The 19,861-nt window shown below is 43.6% G+C and overlaps 1 protein-coding gene across 3 annotated transcripts in view; it reads right to left on the bottom strand.

The window, feature by feature from the left end:
• Positions 1 to 19,861, bottom strand: part of MAP3K7 (mitogen-activated protein kinase kinase kinase 7) — a 207,799-nt gene that overhangs the window by 19,642 nt on the left and 168,296 nt on the right. For all 3 annotated transcript variants that reach the window (XM_033937843.1, XM_033937842.1, XM_033937841.1), the window contains one exon: positions 3,781 to 3,896. In XM_033937843.1, coding sequence (XP_033793734.1) covers positions 3,781 to 3,896 — 116 coding nt within the window. The remainder of the gene's footprint in view (positions 1 to 3,780; positions 3,897 to 19,861) is intronic.

The following is a 19,861-nucleotide window of genomic DNA, read 5'->3' on the forward strand; positions in this document are numbered from 1 at the left end:
GGGTTAATATGACCCCTTGTGAGATGTTCTTTTTTAATCTTTAGGTGTGTTTTAGATTTTAGATGATTCCAGATCAAGTTAAAATAGTATGTAAAATGATCGGACCAGATATCATGACACCAGGTACCGTCGGATAGAGAGATCTAGTCTCTCCTTTGTGGACATAGCTTCCACGTCTAACTGATGGCCTTTTTCATGTGTTTGTGTGGGTAAAGGGAGATTGTAATTGAGCGAAGATAGGAAGTTTTTAAAGTCTTTCACGTCTGGGTTGTCCTCGTCCTCTAAATGTAGGTTTATGTCTCCTGCTATAATATTATGTGAAGGAGTAATAGAATTATATAGAACAAATTCGTAGAAGTCCTCTCTGGCTTTTGGCCAACTTTTTGGTGGGACATAAAATAGAATACAAGAGAGGGATTCTTCTAGTTCCTTGTTACTAATTTTGCATGCTAGTATTTCTAACTGGTTGGTTATTTTAGAGCCTAATATGTCAAGTTCGATTTCTTCCTTAAGGATGACTGCTAATCCTTCCCCTCTTCTGTTCTCTCGATTTAGCATATGGATTTTAAAGTTATCTGGAAGAAGGTCATTTAATATTGGATCATCTTCAGACAGTAGCCATGTTTCTGTTAGACAGAGACAGGCTATTTGCTTGCTGATGATCCAATATTTGATTAAGAAAGCTTTGTTCCTTACTGATCTAGTGTTGAGGTAAGTGCAGGGAACGGAAGTGGATGTGATGGGTCTGGAGAGAGTGGTGGTTCTGATAGGTTTTACTTCCCTTATCCTTTTTTTAAGGGTGCGATGTTGTCTTCTGTTGTTTGTGATTACTTTAATTTGATTTACTCTTTTTTCCTGTTGGTTAATTAGAAGTCTAATGGGCGCATCAGGGTGATATACAGAGTGAAGTTGTGGATGGAGTGAGTTAACGTCCTTAATGTTATTGCTTATTAAATAGATCAATAGAATCAATAGGAGATTCATGTTTGCAGATTATTGTGAATCTTTCCTGTAACAATAGTTACGCTGGTTTCCCTGTCACTTGTTAATTTTAGTTAAGTTTGGTTAAGTTTTGTTAGGTTTGGTTCGAGGCTGCTGGGGGGAAGGGGAGCGGCGGGAGGCGGAGCTGGACTTCCACACCGACCCGGTCTCTCTCCCTTGCCGCGGGACGCTGAAGATCTGTTGGGGCAGCTCCCGATAGCAGTGGAGCTGCCCTGAAGAAGAGAGAAGGGAATTCAAAGCCGCGGGGGCGTTGGGAGGTGGAGCTGGACTCCCACACCGACCCGGTCTCTCTCCCCTGCCGCGGGACGCTGAAGATCTGTTGGGGCAGCTCCCGATAGCAGTGGAGCTGCCCTGAAGAAGAGAGAAGGGAATTCAAAGCCGCGGGGGGCGTTGGGAGGTGGAGCTGGACTCCCACACCGACCCGGTCTCTCTCCCCTGCCGCGGGACGCTGAAGATCCGTTGGGGCAGCTCCCGATAGCAGTGGAGCTGCCCTGAAGAAGAGAGAAGGGAATTCTCCTCTAGTTGTGAACTTTGCACAAGGGTGTCACTCACATCTTTCAACTCTTCCCCTTCACCAGTGGGGAATAGCTCCCTTTTCAGTTAGTACCAAAGCAATAGAACTCTACTAAAACAGAAGAAAAGAGAAGGAGGGGGGGCCGCAGACAACATACATTTCTGTTCTACTCTGTAACACATGGAAAAAGAACAACAGGAATTTGCAACTTAGGAATATCCAGGAACCAACCTGCTGTGTGCAACTAACACTATCACATAAGAAACTTCAAGGTTCAATAAAAACAGTGTTGCTCTTAGTAAACTCTTCTTTTCTTTATTTTTTTACATGTTCATCCAACAGACAGTAGAAGTCATCCCGTGACAGACCCTAGCAATGTCCAAGGTAGCAATCAGGCGAAGATTACCGAGGTAAGAACCTAATCTTCTGTTCTGTTGCAAAGACATAGGATTCTGTATTGAAGCTGATGTACCAAAGCAGTGCCAGACATCTAGGGAGGGACAAAGGAGTCTGTCCGCAGCCCCAAGGACCTTTGAGCCCCAAGGACCCTTAATCCTCTTGAGTTACCACATCTACTCTGTAGAACCTTGTAAAGGTATGGAGAGTAGCCCAAGTAGCTATTATACAGATTTCATTAGGTGGAACAGCCCAGAACTTCACCCAGGAGACGGACACAGTTCTGGTTGAATGCACTTTTAAGAGAAATAGGTGGCTGTTCACCACAAGCAATGTGGGAAGAAGAAAGTGTCATCCGAATCTATCTAGCAATCAGAGCATTGGAAACTGACCTGCCTTGTCTTGATTGACTGGTCAGCACAAAAAGATGGTCGGATAGATGTGAATCATTGGTCCTATCCAGATAGTGAAGTAAAACTCTTTGCACCTCCAGCCTCTGCAGAATCTTGTCCTGTTTAGCCGAACTAGTAGGGTGAAAAGCAGGCAAATGAATCTCTTTGCTGAAGTGAAAAACAGAGACTACCTTCAGAACCCGAAGCTCCTGCCCCTTCCTCCTGCATCCTATGGCATATGGAACATGACCTCTCTTTTGCCAACAAAACTGCACAAAAATAGCATGGTATGGGGCAAATTGGCCTGAGAAATCCATAACAGTTGATTCCAAGTCATAGTAACATAGTAACATAGTAGATGAGAAATTTTGAGGCAAATGGAAGATTTTGAAAAAAAAAAATTGTTATCCAACATGGCCGCCATCAGTAAAATCACGTCAAAAACGGCCCATGGGAGCTTCCTTGAAACTAAAAAAAGCTCAAAAAAGGGGTTTAAGATGTGGGGGAACCTAACTCTACCCCCACAAACCCTCAAATCTACCTTTTTCTGACCCCTTTCCCCCTTAATTTTCCCCATAGGGAATAACGGTAGTACTCACTGTGGCTTCTCTGGTGCCTGCTTGTAGCAACAGGGAAAGTATTTCTGCTTCAGAAGACTGGGAAAACAAATTCACCACTGGAAATCTTCTGGCTATTAGTCAAAGGGACTCTGAACGAAGACTCCAACCCCTATACATTCACACAGCGTGTCAGGGGGAGATTATATGCAGCTGGCTTCCTGATACCCAAAGGGCTGTTATACAGGGGCCCCACAATCTGCGCTCAAGCCTCTGATAAGTCAGCAGGTGAGCAAGCTCCCAGGGGAAGGCATCATGAGCTTTTAATGGGTACTCTAAGAGATTGGCCTGAGAGCAGCAGCCCGCCATCACAGGTCCATGCCCTTTCCCTGGTAGAATAGCCCCAAGAAGGGGACCGCCAGGCACCAAAGCCACACAGAAAAATGCAGATAAGAATATTCAAAAATAATAAAATGAAGCAGATCAGAACACACCTTCTCAGTTCGCTTGCAGAAGGAAAGACTGAAGAGGGAGCTATTCTTCACTGCTGAAGGGGAGTTGTTGAAGAGATATGAGCGATACCCTTCTGCAAAGTTCGTGACTAGAGGAGGACAACAGCTTCAGTACAGAATCCTCTGTCTTTGCAACAGAATAGTGAGATAATGAGCACAAGAAACAATTTCCATGTCACAATGCTAAACAGACTTTTATTTCTAACAGTTTTCCTGTTTTCCAGTCAGGGGGCTGACTCTTTGGGGGATAAAAATAAACCCGAGGTTAACCGTTTGGCTGATGTAACACATGCTCAGAAACGTTTCCAACATTTCCTGGAAAATGTATGATTGGTGCCTTACAAGGATGATCCGACTGGCGATTCAAATACAATGTGACACGTTTAAGAAGCAAACAGTTTACTCACTTTCTCTGCAACAGCAGGGCGATTTCTGTCTGGACTTTCAAATATTCTTGGGCCATTTTACAGTGCTGCTCATACACAGCCATAGATTCTTTGGAGTTCGGACTTGGTTCTAGAGGCTGAAAATAAATCAGGCATGTTAAAAAGCAATCAATATAGAGCCTGCTAGAATGCGCTTGAAATATATTCATAACATGCTTTCAGAAACAAGTAAGGCCTTTCAAGATAAGAGTAAAACGAAACCCTACAAAGTCCATGAGATGTGCCTTTGTTTGCAATGACACTTCCCCTGTTATAAGGTCGGACAATGAAAGACACATTTAATTAATATCAGTGAAGTTTGGAGAGCCAAGTTATTTGTACTGCTGAGAGCGAGACATTTATAGTGTTAACGAGTCATTCACGGAGGTGTTAGCTGCTGATGGTGAATTTGAAAATGTGCAGCTTAAAAGGTGCTGTCCTAAGCAAGCACTCCAAACCTCAACATAGAGATGTATTTAAAAGGTTAAGACTTCCCATCACCTGAACTGACAAAAGAAAAAAATAATTAGAAAAGTCTCCGACTTGAGAAAGCTTTGAGCTATTCAGGCTGAGGGGGAAAAATCATATACTGTATTCTACCTACCAGATTAACTGCATTGCCCATAGCAAATCAGATTTCACTCATTTTGATGTGTTAAATTTATATTTTGATTGAAGGATCTTCTCTGATGGGAACTTTTTGAAGCATAAAAGTCAAAACATTTTAGCTTCTGACAACACATTTTCGGAAGAGAAACTAAACTTTGATGGTGATTATTACACAGTAGAAAGGTTAGCCTCCAAAATCTGTTTTGGATCCACAAAGCTTTGTTTTTAAATTTAAAAACTGTGTTAGACTAATCCCTCTACTTTAAACTAATGATTATGCATTTGGGGATTAATAATCGGAAGGAACCGTATATGCTGGGAGGTGAGAAGCTGATATGCACAGAGGGGGAGAGGGACCTTGGGGTGTTAGTGTCCAAAGATATAAAGGCGAAAAAAACAGTGCGACAAGGTGGTGGCTGCTGCCAGAAGGATGCTGGGCTGCATAAAGAGAGGCATAGCCAGTAGAAGGAAGAAGGTGTTGATGCCCTTGTACAGGTCATTGGTGAGGCCCCACTTGGAGTACTGTGTTCAGTTTTGGAGACCGTATCTTGCGAAGGACGTAAGAAGACTTGAAGCGGCCCAGAAGAGGGCGACAAAAATGATAGGAGGCTTGCGCCAGAAGACGTATGAGGAGAGACTGGAAGCCCTGAATATGTATACCCTAGAGCAGGGGTAAGCAATTCCGGTCCTCGACAGCTGGAGCCAGATCAGGTTTTCAGGATCTCCACAATAAATATGCATGAGATAGATTTGCATCTCAAGGAGGCATTGCATGCAAATCCATCTCATACATATTCATGGTGGAGATCCTAAAAACCTGACCTAGCTCCGGCTCTCGAGGACCAGAATTGCCTACCCCTGCCCTAGAACAGGGGTATCAAAGTCCCTCCTCGAGGGCCACAATCCAGTCAGGTTTTCCCCAATGAATATGTATGAGATCTATTTGCATGCACTGCTTTCATTATATGCTAACAGATCTCATGCATATTCATTGGGGAAATCCTGAAAACCCGACTGGATTGCGGCCCTCGAGGAGGGACTTTGACACCCCTGCCCTAGAGGAAAGGAGGGACAGGGGAGATATGTTTCAGACGTTCAAATACTTGAAGGGTATTAACGTAGAACAAAATCTTTTCCAGAGAAAGGAAAATGGTAAAACCAGAGGATATAATTTGAGGTTGAGGGGTGGTAGATTCATGAGCAATGTTAGGAAATTCTACTTTACGGAGAGGGTGGTGACTGCCTGGAATGCGCTCCCGAGAAAGGTGATGGAGAGGAAAACGGTGACGGAGTTCAAAGAAGCGTGGGATGAACACAGAGGATCTAGAATCAGAAAATAATATTAAATATTGAACTAAGGCCAGTACTGGGCAGACTTGCATGGTGTGTATATGGCCGTTTGGGGGAGGATGGGCTAGAGAAAACTTGAATGGCTGGGAGGGTGTAGATGGGCTGGAGTAGGTTTTGATGGAGATTTTGGCAGTTGGAACCCAAGCACAGTACCGGGTAGAGCTTTGGATTCTTGCCCAGAAATAGCTAAGAAGAAAAAATTTTAAAAATTAAAATTGAATCAGGTTAGGCAGACTGGATGGATCATTCGGGTCTTTATCTGCCGTCATCTACTAAGTATAGATAGAGGGCTACTACGCAGGTCCTGGACCTGATGGGCTGCCGCGTGAGCGGACTGCTGGGCATGATGGACCTCAGGTCTGACCCAGTAGAGGCACGGCTTATGTTCTTATGTTACTATTAGAGGGATGAATCGGCATATAAAACTAAGGCTTGGATCTCACCAAGTTCTTTCCGCTACGTTTTGTGATGTTTCCTGCTGCTTCTGGGCTTCACAAAGCTCGATAGGTAAAAATCAGATTTGCATAGCTCACGACTGAAATACACACCTGATTAATGAAACATAGAAGATGACGGCAGAAAAGGGCTACAGCCCATCAAGTCTGCCCACTCTGCTTACCCACCCCCTGTCTATGCCCTAATGACCCAATTTCCTGATCTTGACCCTCGTAGGGATCCCACATGGGTATCCCATTTATTCTTAAAGTCTGGCACGCTGTCTGCCTCGATCACCTGCACTGGAAGCTTGTTCCAATGATCAACCACTCTCTCTGTGAAGAAATACTTTCTAGTGTCTGCAGCAGCCACTCTCTCCTCCTCTCCCTATTGGCTAAGGCTCTTAACATTTGCATCTCCTCTTCCCATAGGCTAAGGCTCTTTACACCTGCATTGTGATGTCATAGAACTTTCTGATTATAGAAACATAGAAACATGATGGCAGATAAAGGCCAAATGACCCATCATAGAAACATAGAAGATGACGTCAGAAAAGGGCTACAGCCCATCAAGTCTGCCCACTCTGCTTACCCACCCCCTGTCTATGCCCTAATGACCCAATTTTCTTATCTTGACCCTCGTAGGGATCCCACATGGGTATCCCATTTATTCTTAAAGTCTGGCACGCTGTCTGCCTCGATCACCTGCACTGGAAGCTTGTTCCAATGATCAACCACTCTCTCTGTGAAGAAATACTTTCTGGTGTCGCCATGAAATTTTCCGCCCCTGGGTTTGAGCGGGTGCCCTCTTGTGGCCGAGGGTCCCTTGAGAAAGAAAATATCATCTTCCACTTCGACACGTCCCGTGAGGTACTTAAATGTTTCGATCATGTCTCCCCTCTCCCTACGTTCCTCGAGAGTGTAGAGCTGCAATTTGTTCAGCTCTACACTCTCGAGGAACGTAGGGAGAGGGGAGACATGATCGAAACATTTAAGTACCTCACAAACAAGTGATTAATATTAAAACATTACATTACTAATAAAATATACAGCACTTGACATTCTTATACATATAATCCAACACCTGATGAATGCTAACATGAATTTTACCATGAAATGCACTGCTGAAATTGCTGCCCGAGAAGCAGCAGGGGCATAGTATCATTAGATACTCCTAGAGTTTCCATTGTACTGGGACTTGCAGATGAAACGCTGTCAAGTGCGAAAACAAAAAGAGCTGCGGGCGTGGGACTGGAGTACCTCTCAACCCATTTTAAAGACAGAATATCCCATGATTTATTTGGTGCTTGGGTTGCACCTTCATATTGCTGGCAGCGTTTTTGTTCACCACCATTCAAAAATGTTCAGCTGTCCACGCAGCTGGATGGAGCCAGGGTTGCTCTAACAGCTGGCAAGAAAAGTAGCCACACTGGCACCAGAAGCCCATTTCAGCGAAGCAGAGGTGGACATGAAGGATATTTCTCAAGTGTTTGAGGGTGCAGCTTATGCAGGGGATAACTGTGTCTTATCACCCTCCCCTTTCAGCACAGCACTTTCAGAGTCTCCTGCCCAAATTTACAGAGGAAAAACAGCAGCATGACCTTCCAAAATATATTTGCATACCAAAGATTGCTACGGGATGGAAAGCTCCCCCTATCTCCCTCAGTGGTACTGCATTCAGTTCCCACCTATCATAGGAGCCACACAACACCAGGTACAACTTCTAATATCTTATAAGGGTTCACTGCAATGCTATTCAGGGAGGATTAGCTTCTGAGCATGGGTTAGGCTGAAGATGATTAAGCCTTAATCCTTGTGGTGAGTGATTCTGAAGGAAAAAAAAAAAAAAGAAAGCAAACTCTGAAACCACAGAGCCTGAGCTCATCTCCCACCCACACTACCCTCTGAACCTAATCGACCGGCCAATTGGATGGCTGGGTGGGGATCGCCTTAGACCTCTGTGCAGGCTAAGATATTTCTGAAATTGCCTCATGCTGACTGTTGCTTGTGAGCTCAGGTTCCCGACTTTCCCAAAAGGCTCTGTCCGAAAATGTAGCAGACAGCTTTTAAGTGCTTGCAAAACCACCACCTTCTAAATCTAGCAACGTCTAATTTTTACCTAGCTGATTATAGCCCCCACGGACACCGAAAATACTTTTAAACATGACTGTGTCATTTTATAGGCTTGTAACGAAGAGGCTCTATTAAAGTCATCACAGAGTGGTATAACCCCTTTAGTACATAAAGCCTTAGCTCCGATCATAGTTCAAAGGTACCTCACGGAGCACACTACCTGGACTCTTGCCCACGCTCTCGTAACCTCACGCTTAGGCTACTGCAAATTACGTCTAACAAGTCTCCCTCTGAACTGCCTCTCCCCCCTGCAATCAGTGCAAAACTCAGCTGCGTGACTCACTATGCTCATCTTACCCCTCTCCTCAAATCGCTCCACCGACTCCCTCTCTGCCTCCGCATACCTGTGAATACCTATTTCAGTGAATACTAAAAAACTCCTATTGCTAACCTACAAGTGTTTTCATGCTGCAGCCCCTCAATATCTCTCCTCTCCGAACTCTCCTTATACGCCTCCCCTTCTCCTCCACTGCCAATTCGAGACTTTTTTCCTTTCATCTGGAATAAATTACCTGAGTTTGTTCGACCCCGCTTACCTTCTTTAAAAGTAGACTGAAAACCCACCTTTTTGATATAGCCTTCACTCCATAACCCTTCTCCTCACTGCTCATGACCCTAGCCAGCACATTAACCATCCCTCCTAACTGTATCTCCACCCTGGCATACTGCTCGTCTGCCTTGTCTGTTCAGATTGTAAGCTCTTTCGAGCAGGGACTGTCATTCATTTCATTACTCCGTACGTCTGGTAGCACTATAGAAATAATTAACAGTAATAATAGTAGTAGTAATTTTGTTTCAGTGGGTGGCTTGGTGTATGGATGTCACCTACATTATTTCAACCAAACTTTATTGCAGAAATTGTAAATTTTTAAAAGGTCAGTCTTAGAGGTTTTCTCCACATCTGTCTCTTGGGTTCATAGACAACCCCGCGAAAGACAAAGGCGCGCGCCGACAACTGAGCGCAAGACGGAGGCGCGCGGCAAAGAAAATTACAGTTTTTAGGGGCTCCGACAGGGGGTTTTGTTGGGGAGCCCCCCCAGTTTACTTAATAGAGATCGCGCCGGCGTTGTGGGGGGTTTGGGGGGTTGTAAGCCTCCACATTTTACTGTAAACTTAACTTTTTCCCTAAAAACAGGGAAAAAGTGAAGTTATCAGTAAAATGTGGGGGGTTACAACCCCCCACAACGCGGCGCGATCTCTATTAAGTAAAGTGGGGGGGGGTTCCCCCCCACCCCCGTTGGAGCCGTAAAAACAGCAATTTTCTGCGGCGCACGCCTCCGCGCTGCGCTCAATTGTCTGCGTGCGCCTTTGTCCCTGCGCGCTTTTGACCTGACACCCACGCGCCTCTGTGCTGCTCTCAATTGTCTGCGCGTGCCTTTGTCCCGGCGCGCTTTTAACCTGACACCGGCTCTTGTATCTATTAGCGCTCTGGACAGTCTTGATGCTGTATATTGAAATAAATGCACGGAAGGCCACAGACTTAGGGTTATTTGTCTTTTAGAATGAGCAATGATTACAAGATAAAGGTTTGATGTGAAAAGTAAAGTAATGGGGGTGAGGGGGGTATAACCTACAAAATCTTGAGTTGTGTTGAACAGGTAAACGTGAATTAATTGGGGTTTTTTTTTCTTTCAAAAAGTACAAAGAATAGGGAACACTTTAAAGTTACACAGAAATACTTTTTATTACTCACTGAATAGTTAAGCTTGGGAACTTGCTACCAGAGGATGTGGTAACAGCAGTTAGCTTATCTGGTTTTTAAAAAGTTTGGAGAAGTTTGGATAAATTCCTGGATATAGAGGAATTAGAAAAGTACAGAGAAGGGTGATGAAAATTATAAAAGGAATGGGATGATTTCCCTATGAGGAAACACTAAAGCAGCTAGGGCTCTTCAGCTTGGAGAAGTGAAAGAGGTTTATAAAATACTTAAGGGTGAAAGGGTGAAAAAGGCTTAAGGGTGAAAGAGGTTTATAAAATACTGAGTGGTGTGGAAAGGGTAGATGTGAATCGCTTGTTCACTCTTTCCAAAAATACTAGGACTAGGGGGCATGTGGAGAAGATACCAAGTAGTAGATTTAAAACAAATTGGAGAAAATATTTCTTCATACAATGTGTAATTAAACTCTGGAATTCGTTGGCAGAGAATGAGCTGAAATCAGTTAGCTTAGCAGGGTTTAAAAAAGGTTTGGATAATTTCCTAAAAGAGAAGTTCATAGGCCATTATTGAGATGGCTTGGGGAAATCCACTGCTTATTCCTAGGATAAGCAGCATAAAATCTGTTTTACTACTTGGGATCTAGCTAGGTACTTGGGACCCGGGTTAGCCACGGATGAAAACAGGATACTGGGCTTGATGGACCTTCAGTCTGTCCCAGCATGGCAATTCTTATGTTCATCGTCTGCTATTGATACAGATATGGGGAAAGCCACTACTTGCCCTGGGATTGGTAGCATGGAATGTTGCTACTATTCGGGACCTGGATGGACCATTGGTCTGACAGTATGGCTATTCTTATGTAAATGTGTTCAGGTTTGAATGAGACACGCAGTCAGTAAATATTCTCCTTTGCCGATCTCAGACTGCCACAACAATAAAAAGTGAATACTGAAAAACTTAAAAGCAAACTTCTCCAACATTCCGATGGAGGAAAATAGCTTCTGAGTAAAGGGGCATCAAAGTACTTATGCATTGTTGTCCAATATCAGTGGTTCAGAGGAGTCGCACGAGACCGTCAACATGAAAAATTTTATTAAAATGGCAATTCGGTACATGCTGGGAATTTGTTCAAGCCTGGTGCTACAGGTGCCTCTACTTCTCGCGTATTGGGTGGCTCTCAGTGCTTGGGCACTAACTATAGGTGGAGCTAGAGAACCCAGTGAAGTACAGCAGAGGCAGAGTGAAAAATCCGGAGTGGATTCCTTCTGCAGCAGCACGTGGCTATGGGGAAATAACCCATCTGTCTAGAACAGGGCTGCCCAAGTCCGGTCCTCGAGATCTACTGGCAGGCCAGGTTTTCAGGATATCCACAATGAATATGCATGAGAGAGATTTGTTTGCATTGCCTTCTTGGTATACAAATCTCTCTCATGCATGTTCACTGGAAATGGAATTAGCTGCCTGAGGGTTTTTTTCCACATCAAACGTGTTGGGAAACAAGATGCAATATGAAGAAGAAAGGAGAGAAAAGAGAAGCCTAGCATTCAAATGAGGACGATAAAATTCTATAGAGGAGACATCTTAACGCAGGTGTGTCAAAGTCCCTCCTCGAGGGCCGCAATCCAATCGGGTCTTCAGGATTTCCCCAATGAATATGCATGAGATCTATTTGCATGCACTGCTTTCATTGTAATAATAATAATAATAATATGTATGCTAATAGATCTCATGCATATTCATTGGGGAAATCCTGAAAACCCGACTGGATTGCGGCTCTCGAGAAGGGACTTTGACATCCCTGTCTTAACGTTTACCACTCAAAAAGAGATAACGATATTTCTCTTGAGATCTCTCAAGAAAAAAAACCCCAAAAACAAAAACTTCTCCAAAGCTTTACTGGAGGTTGTTGAAAATCTGCAAAAAACAATCTAACCAGTCAACCATTCCCACCCTCACACCTTTAAAATGACTATGCTTTAAATCAGTGGTTCTCAACCCTGTCCTGGAGGACCACCAGCCACTCGGGTTTTCGGGATAGCCCTAATGAATATGCATGAGAGAGATTTGCATATAATGGAGGTGACAGGCATGCAAATCTACTCCATGCATATTCATTAGGGCTTTCTCAAAAACCCGAACGGTTGTTGGTCCTCCAGGACAGGGTTGGGGACCAATGCTTTAAATGACAGCAAATTTATTAAATATTCTGAACAAAAAGTTGATCCTTTCAACCAAACCTTGATTTTAGATGTATTATTTAAGAATTGGGCATTTTGCATTCTGCCTAAGGCAGGCTCATTTGGTCACCTAACAATGAATGACATTTATCCTGGCAGTGGCAATATTTAGCAGCTGTACACTGGATCCCTAGCCTGGTGTAGGGTTACCAGATTTTGTAGTTTTTTGTTTTTTTTTTAAAAGGGACACTTTGGTCCCGCCCCCCCCACGAACCTTGTCTCTTCTTTCCCAAGCTCAGGGCTGCATCTGGAAGGCCTCTGATGAACATTGACACGATGATGCGACAGGCATGCGCACTTGTGTGTGATGTCATCACGTCGACGTCCATGCATGCTCGCAGGCCCTCCACACGCCACCCCAAGCTTGGGGCCTTCCAAAACCCAGACAAACTGCCCAAGGTTTTGGAAATCCCTCTGGGCACCCGGATAGTTCTCGAAAAAGAGAACATGTCAGGGTCTTCCCAGACCATCTGGCAACCCTAGCCTGGCATATAAAAGGACTACGGAGAGATCAGCTAATTCTTTGAAATATACTGCTAATGCTTCATTCAAGGACTTATCTGAGAAGTTTAAAAGAATTAGTTATTTGGTCTGTAACTGAGAAAGGAAAATTTAGACACTGCATTTGCCGAGAATGTTATACCAACCTTGATTAGTTGAATTTATTATTTCTATTCTGCCTTTATCCAAAGCGGATTACAAATAATCCAATAACTAATAACTGTCTAATAATAATAATAACTTTATTTTGTATACCGCAATACCAGAAGCAGTTCAGAGCGGTTTACAGAAGAAGAGACTGTACACAGACAGCGATGTTACAGAGAATATTGTCAATTACATTGGTAGAGTAGTCGATATGCAATAAGTAGATCAGAGACTAAGGCTTGGCTTTATATACCGGAGAAAGCTCGACTCGGTTTACAATAGTTAACAAATAAAAACCATGAGGAATGAGACTAAGTTTCGGGAGATTAATTTTCAAAGTGTTTAGCAAATAAAATGGTTTTTAAAGATTTACGAAAAAGTTGAAGTGAAAGTTGAAGTGAACTCCTTAAAAGGAGTGGGAGATCATTCCAAAGTTGAGAAAGCTTAAAAGTCAAAAGATTGAACAAAAATCTTGACTCCTTTTATCCCTTTCTTGGAAGGAAGAGATCATTTAAATTGTTGGTTACCTCTTGCAAAGAAAAATCTGTAAACGTTCCAAGATAAAGGAAGGAGAGGAGTAAAGAGAACTGTTGGAAGAGTTGGGTTTCTGAACAGGCTACAGCACAGAGCTCTTACTGATAACCTTAACAATTTTGGTAAGAGTCTAGATAAATGAATGGATTCATTGGTGATGGCTGGAACTATTTAAATTCTATTGCCCACTATTCAAAGCTTTATAACGGAGACAGCCCAACCTACTGGAACAACCGACTAACTCAATCCATTTCAACCAGACACAGGAGAACCCACTCACCATTCACACACCTGGCAACCAAAAATGTCAAACGAAGAAAACTATATGACAACCTATTGGCCACCAGAGCAGCAAAACTAGACAGACAACTCACCAATCTGCTGCCTTCAACCACAGATTAGAAAACCTTCAAAAAAGAAACAAAAATCCTACTCTTCAAAAAATACATAAAACCTATTTAACACAACCAGATCTGTCCCAAACTTCACCTACTATACTATTTACTCCTTATCAAATCTAAAATGTTCAAATTACCCATTATGTATTACCTAATTTCACGACAATCCTTATGTAATCCGCCTTATATATTTCATAATATCATGACAATTCTTATGTAATCCGCCTTGAACCGCAAGGTAATGGCGGAACAGAAATCACTAATGTAATGTAATTGTGGAATGTGATATGTGGCTTAATCATCTGACAATTTTGGGCATCAATGACATGGTACTAGTCTGGATTTTTTTTCTTTCCTGGAGTACAGGATCTGACAAATAAATGTACAAGTCCCATAGAAGCTTACATACAGTGCACCACAAGGATCTGAATCGTCATGTCTGCTCTTCAATATTTATACCCAGGCTGTTTAACCCTTTCAGGACCATAAGGATCGTAGGCCAATTTTTGTGGTTTTGACGACATTTTTATGGTAAAAAGGGCTTGCAGATGCCAAAAAATTGATTTTTTTTGTGAAATATCATTATTATTTTTTTTTTAAATCACACTTCTGGCTTATGGACAGTGTGGCAAGTGAATCTTCTCGTCAATCTGGCAACGACGCTAATGAATGAATGTCGGAACAAGTTTGTTTACATAAAGGCAGTATCATATGGAATCCGTACATATCAAATTTAGAACTGTAGACTATCCCAATCAAAATGTATAGGATTTTAAAGTTATGGGACAAATATGTCCCTTGGTCCTGAAAGGGTTAAGGACACTGAGTTAAATTGTTTCAAGCATGCAGATGAAGTATAGATTTACTTTGGAAATGAATGAAACTTAAAAATATTCAAACAAATAAATAATAGTGCCAAATCCTCTCAAAACTTAAGTTCTTTGGAATAAGAGACCTTGTCCTTACCTCAGTTAACCCCTGAATATAACCTTCTGTCAGCAAATACTAAAATTAAACTTCTAGAGGCCATTCTTGATTCTGAAGTGAACATGCAGGCTCATATTACGGCAGTCGTAAAGATGCCACTTACGTACTTATAGATTTGCAATCTCTGCCTTATGTAACTAGAGATGATTTTAGTCCTTGTAATGGTATGTGACTGTATGTTTAGATTATTGCAATTCTCTTTCAATAGAACTGCAAAAGAAGCAAAATTTGCAGACTGCAGTTATCCAGAGCACTACAGAATATATGTTACGTGTACTAAAACGGAACTATCACAATCCAGTTTTAGAAGGCCTTCAATTGGCTTCCAGTGTCTCTTAGAATTTATTATTCTGTCATTAGTTTTTAGACCCCCTGTATGACTGAGAACAAAGTGTTTAAGCGACTGGTTAGAATTACATGTACCTAATATAAGACTCCATTCTTCCTAAAACATTACTGCTTGCTATGCTTTATCGATAGTTAAACTAGTTGAAACAGGAAAAAGTTTCCCCAAATTATAGAATTCTACTGGGTGTCAGGTCAAAAGTGCACCGGGACAAAGGCGCGCGCAGACAATTGAGCGCAGCGCGGAGGTGCGCGCCACAGAAAATTACTGTTTTTACGGTTCCGACGGGGGGGGCGGTGGGGGGGAACCCCCCCACTTTACTTAATAGAGATCGCGCCGCGTTGTGGGGGCGTTGTGGGGGGTTGTAACCCCCCACATTTTACTGAAAACTTCCCTGTTTTTAGGGAAAAAGTTAAGTTTACAGTAAAATGTGGAGGGGTTACAACCCCCCAAACCCCCCCACAACGCCGGCGCAATATCTATTAGTAAACTGGGGGGGGGGCTCCCCAACAAAACCCCCCGTCGGAGCCCCTAAAAACTGTAATTTTCTTCGGCACGCGCCTCCATCTTGCGCTCAGTTGTCGGCGCGCGCCTTTGTCTTTCGCCGAGTTGTCTATGAACCATTCTACTGCTAAGGTTTTGAGGCCTCTGAAAAAAAGTAAAAATTTTGATACATTTAGGGCTCCTTTTGCTAAGCTGCGGTAGCGTTTTTAGCGTGTGCTAACCCCCGCGCTACGTGTAAAAACTTACGCCAGCTTAATGGTGGCATTAGCATCTAGTATGCACGGCAATGCAGCATTTGCTAAAACCGCTAGCGCAGCTTAGTAAAAGGAGCCCTTAGTTAGCTAGGTGAAAAACAGGGGGGGGGGGGGGTGAAAAACAGGGTGGGGAGGGGGAACACCTTTCTTCCCCAGATGGAGGCACCAAGTGCTGATCATTCCAGGACTGGAAGGAAGCTGCCCAAGGGCGATTCCACCCAGCTCATACTACAAGGGGGTATTACATGTTCTACAAAAGAGATCACTTTAGTAAAGAAACAAAAAGTTGTTATTTATTCCTTATCAGTCACAAGGCAACAATTTACAAAAATGATTTAAAAATAGGCACTACTTAACTGGGAACACAAACAAAACATTGCATATAATAGCAAGAAAAACCATTAGAAGTTCAGTTATATGCTCTTCCTCTGAAAATGTTTTGCCTGGAGTTATGAATGTTTGCTTTTGTAAGTGAAAATAGAAACATAATGGCAGATAAAGAACAAATGGCCCAGCCAGTCTGCCCAGCCGCAGTAACCGTTATCTCTTCCTCTCTCTAAGAGATCCCAAGTGCCTATCCCAGGCTTTCTTGAATCCAGACACAGTCTCGGTCTCCATCACCTCTTCAAGGAGACTGTTCCACGCATCTACCACCCTTTCTGTTAAAAAAACGTATTTCCTTAGATTACTCCTGAGCCTATCACCTCTTAACTTCATCCTATGCCATCTCAATTCCAGAACTTCCCTTCAAATTAAAGAGACTCAACTCATGCGCATTTATGCCACGTGGGTATTTAAACATCTCTATCATATCTCCTCTCTCCTGCCTTTCCTTCAAAGTATACAGATTGAGATCTCAACATACAACCTATCGGTTCTGGTTCTGGTAGCTGTGCAGGATCCACAGGAAACTGTTGAAAAACTTGCACAGTTCTGGGGACCTCATTTGGTCCTGATGTATGTGATAACTCAATGTCCAAATCACTTGCAGCATCCAAGTCTTTTTGTGGTCCCTCCATAAAAATATCAGAGCTTCCCTTAAATACTGTTTCCTGAAGGAGTTCGTCACGTGTCGTTATTTGGTCTTTTACCATTTTCGTTTCTAAAATAACCTTATTGGCCGGGATAATGGTTTCTTGGTTGTATGTATTTTTTCCACTGAAAACAGAGCTATCTTCTGAAAAATCACTATCAGGGCTTATTTCAAATGGTAACGAGTCAACGTAGGGTAGCACGTCATCTTCTATGGAGTAGTGGCGTGATAGTGGTCTGTTAGCCACAGGCAGCTTCATTTTGCTTGGAGGAAAGGCATCTGCTGTTAGCATGGATTCTTGTGCTAGGAGACCCTCTAGGCCATTGAGATTGAGATCTTTAAGTCTGTCCCCATACACTTTACGACGAAGACCACACATCATATTTTAGTAGCCTTCCTCTGGACCGACACCATCCTTTTTCTATCTTTTTGAAGGAGCGACCTCCAGAATTGTACACAATATTCAAAAGGAGGTCTCACCAGAATCTTATAGAGGGGCATCAATACATCCTTTTTCCTACTGGCCATACCTCTTCCTATGCACCATAGCATCCTTCTAGCTTCTGCTGTCACCTTTTCAACCTGTTTGGCCACCTTAAGAACATCACATATAACCACACCCAAGTCCCGCTCTTCTGTCATACACATAAGTTCTTCACCCCGTAAACTGTACTGTTCCCTCAGGTTTTTTGCAGCCCAAATGCACGACCTTGGATTTCTTAGCGTTAAATTTTAGCTGCCAAATTTCAGACCATTCTTTAAGCTGCACCAGGTCTTTCTTCATGCTATTCAAACCATCCGGCTTGTCTACTCCATTGCAGATTTTGGTATAATCCGCAAAGAGGCAATCTTATCTTCAGCAATATCGCTCATAAAAATGTTTAAAAAGAAAAGGCCTTGATAGGGTTTTGTGGGACTTTTTGTTTTGTACTCTTCAACATTATGGTATGGGAGGTTTCTTTAGTGATGCGGTGGCTGCGTTGTATCACAAACCGCAGGCCAGGGTGCTGGTTAATGGAGTTTCTTCGGCGGGGTTTCCAATTCAGCGGGGTACCAGACAGGGTTGCCCCTTGTCTCCTCTCCTTTTCGTGCTCACCTTGGATCCCTTAATTCGCGAAATTTCTGCTAATCTGGCGGTTCGGGGTGTTTATCTCGGCGGCCGAGAGTTTAAGATTTCGGCATTTGCGGACGATTTGTTGGTTCATTTGACCTCCCCGTGGGATTCCTTTCCTGCTCTTATGTCGCTTTTTATGGAGTATGGTGATTTTTCGGGCTTTCAACTGAATTACCGAAGCGGTGCGATTGGAGTGGCCGGGGCAGTTTCCATTACGGTGTGTTCAAATATTTGGGAGCGCAACTCACGAGCTGTGTGGGTCGGATATATTGTGCTAATGTAGATGCTTTGTTGGCCGCTACAGAGGGTAGTTTTGCACAGTGGATGTCTCTGCCTCTTTCTTTTTACGGTAGGGTTCATTTGTACAAGATGGTTATTTTTCCCCGCTGGTTGTATGTACTCCAGTTGCTGCCTCTTTGTCTTCGCCCTAGTGATCTTCAACGGCTTCATAGGCAGCTGACCCGATTCCTCTGGCAGGGCAAGAAGTCTCAGATATCGATCTCTTATTTGTTCGGTTCGGGGAGGATCGGTGGTGTGGGACTCCCGGATATCGGCCTCTATAATCTGGCTTGCTTGCTGCGATTCTTGGGTGACTGGTGCTTACGGAGAGATGACTATCTTTTTCGGGACTTTGAAAATGCTCTTTTCTCTCCTTGGCACTTGTTTTCGTTGACTCAGTTGCCTGTTCGTCTCTTGCCCCCCGCGCTCCGATCCAGTTTTATTCTGCGGTCGTGGCGTTTTTCTTGGAAGGCCTTGGTCGGGTTGCTGGGGGGAGACCATCAGGTTTCGGATCAGTTGTCTATACGGGGGAATCCGCAGTTCCTGCCGGGCTGTGATAACCCTGTCTTTGTGCGATGGACTGGAGAGGGGTTGCTTCTTCTTGAGCATTTATTGGACGAGGAGGGTGCTATAAGACCTTGGGGAGATTTTCCCCTGCTTCATTCCTTGGGTGTGGGAGGTCTGTTTGCGTATCAGCAAATTCATCATTATGTGAGGTCCTTGGCACGCCCGGGCTTACGGTTTCGATTGGGTCACCAATTTCGTCTCTTTTTTGCCCAATTTGATGCTTGTGGCTTGACGGTGTCTGCGTTGCATGGGGCGTTGCGGCAGCTTACTCCTCAGAAGTCTTATACGGCTTTGGAGTACCGCTGTGGTAGAGATTTGGGCATACCTGGTGAGTCCTTGAACTTTCCTTCCCTAATTGGTCGTATCTCTTCTATTTCTATTAGTGCAGAACTGAGGGAATGCCAGTTTCGAGTGGTTTATCGAGCATATTTTTCCCAAGAGTGGGTCCACAAGGTTGGGGGCATTTCTTCTCCAATCTGCCCTAAGTGTACGTTGGGTTGCAACTCCTTTTTTCATGCATTTTGGGGATGCCCTCAAGTGAAAGTTTTTTGGAGAGCCGTACTCCGCTTCTTGGAGCGGCTTGTTGGTCACGCTATTCCGATGTCTCCGGTAGGCTTGCTTTTGGATAGATATGAATCTTTGCGAGTGCCTGCTCGGAGACATCGGTTGTTGATCCGGAAAGGTGCTGTTATAGGAAAGAAGGTCATTCTTAGCGTTTGGACGCAAGACATAGCACCTGCTTACTGGGCTTGGAGGAATCGATTTCATAATTTGATGCTCTTGGAGCAGCGCCATGCTAGATTATCTGTCAGGCGGTCGAAGATTTTCCTGCAGACCTGGGACCCCTATATTGCCTCGCTTTCCCCTAGGGCCAGAAGTCTGGTCTTAAATTCATTTCGTTGCTGATACCCTATGCTCTTAGCTGTTTCCCTGGGTTGGTTGGTGGGTGTTTGGGTGAGTGTGACTGGGGGGTATGAGT

The sequence above is a fragment of the Geotrypetes seraphini genome, chromosome 3 (genome assembly GCF_902459505.1).
Source record: "Geotrypetes seraphini chromosome 3, aGeoSer1.1, whole genome shotgun sequence".
NCBI classification, from domain to species: Eukaryota; Metazoa; Chordata; class Amphibia; order Gymnophiona; family Dermophiidae; genus Geotrypetes; species Geotrypetes seraphini.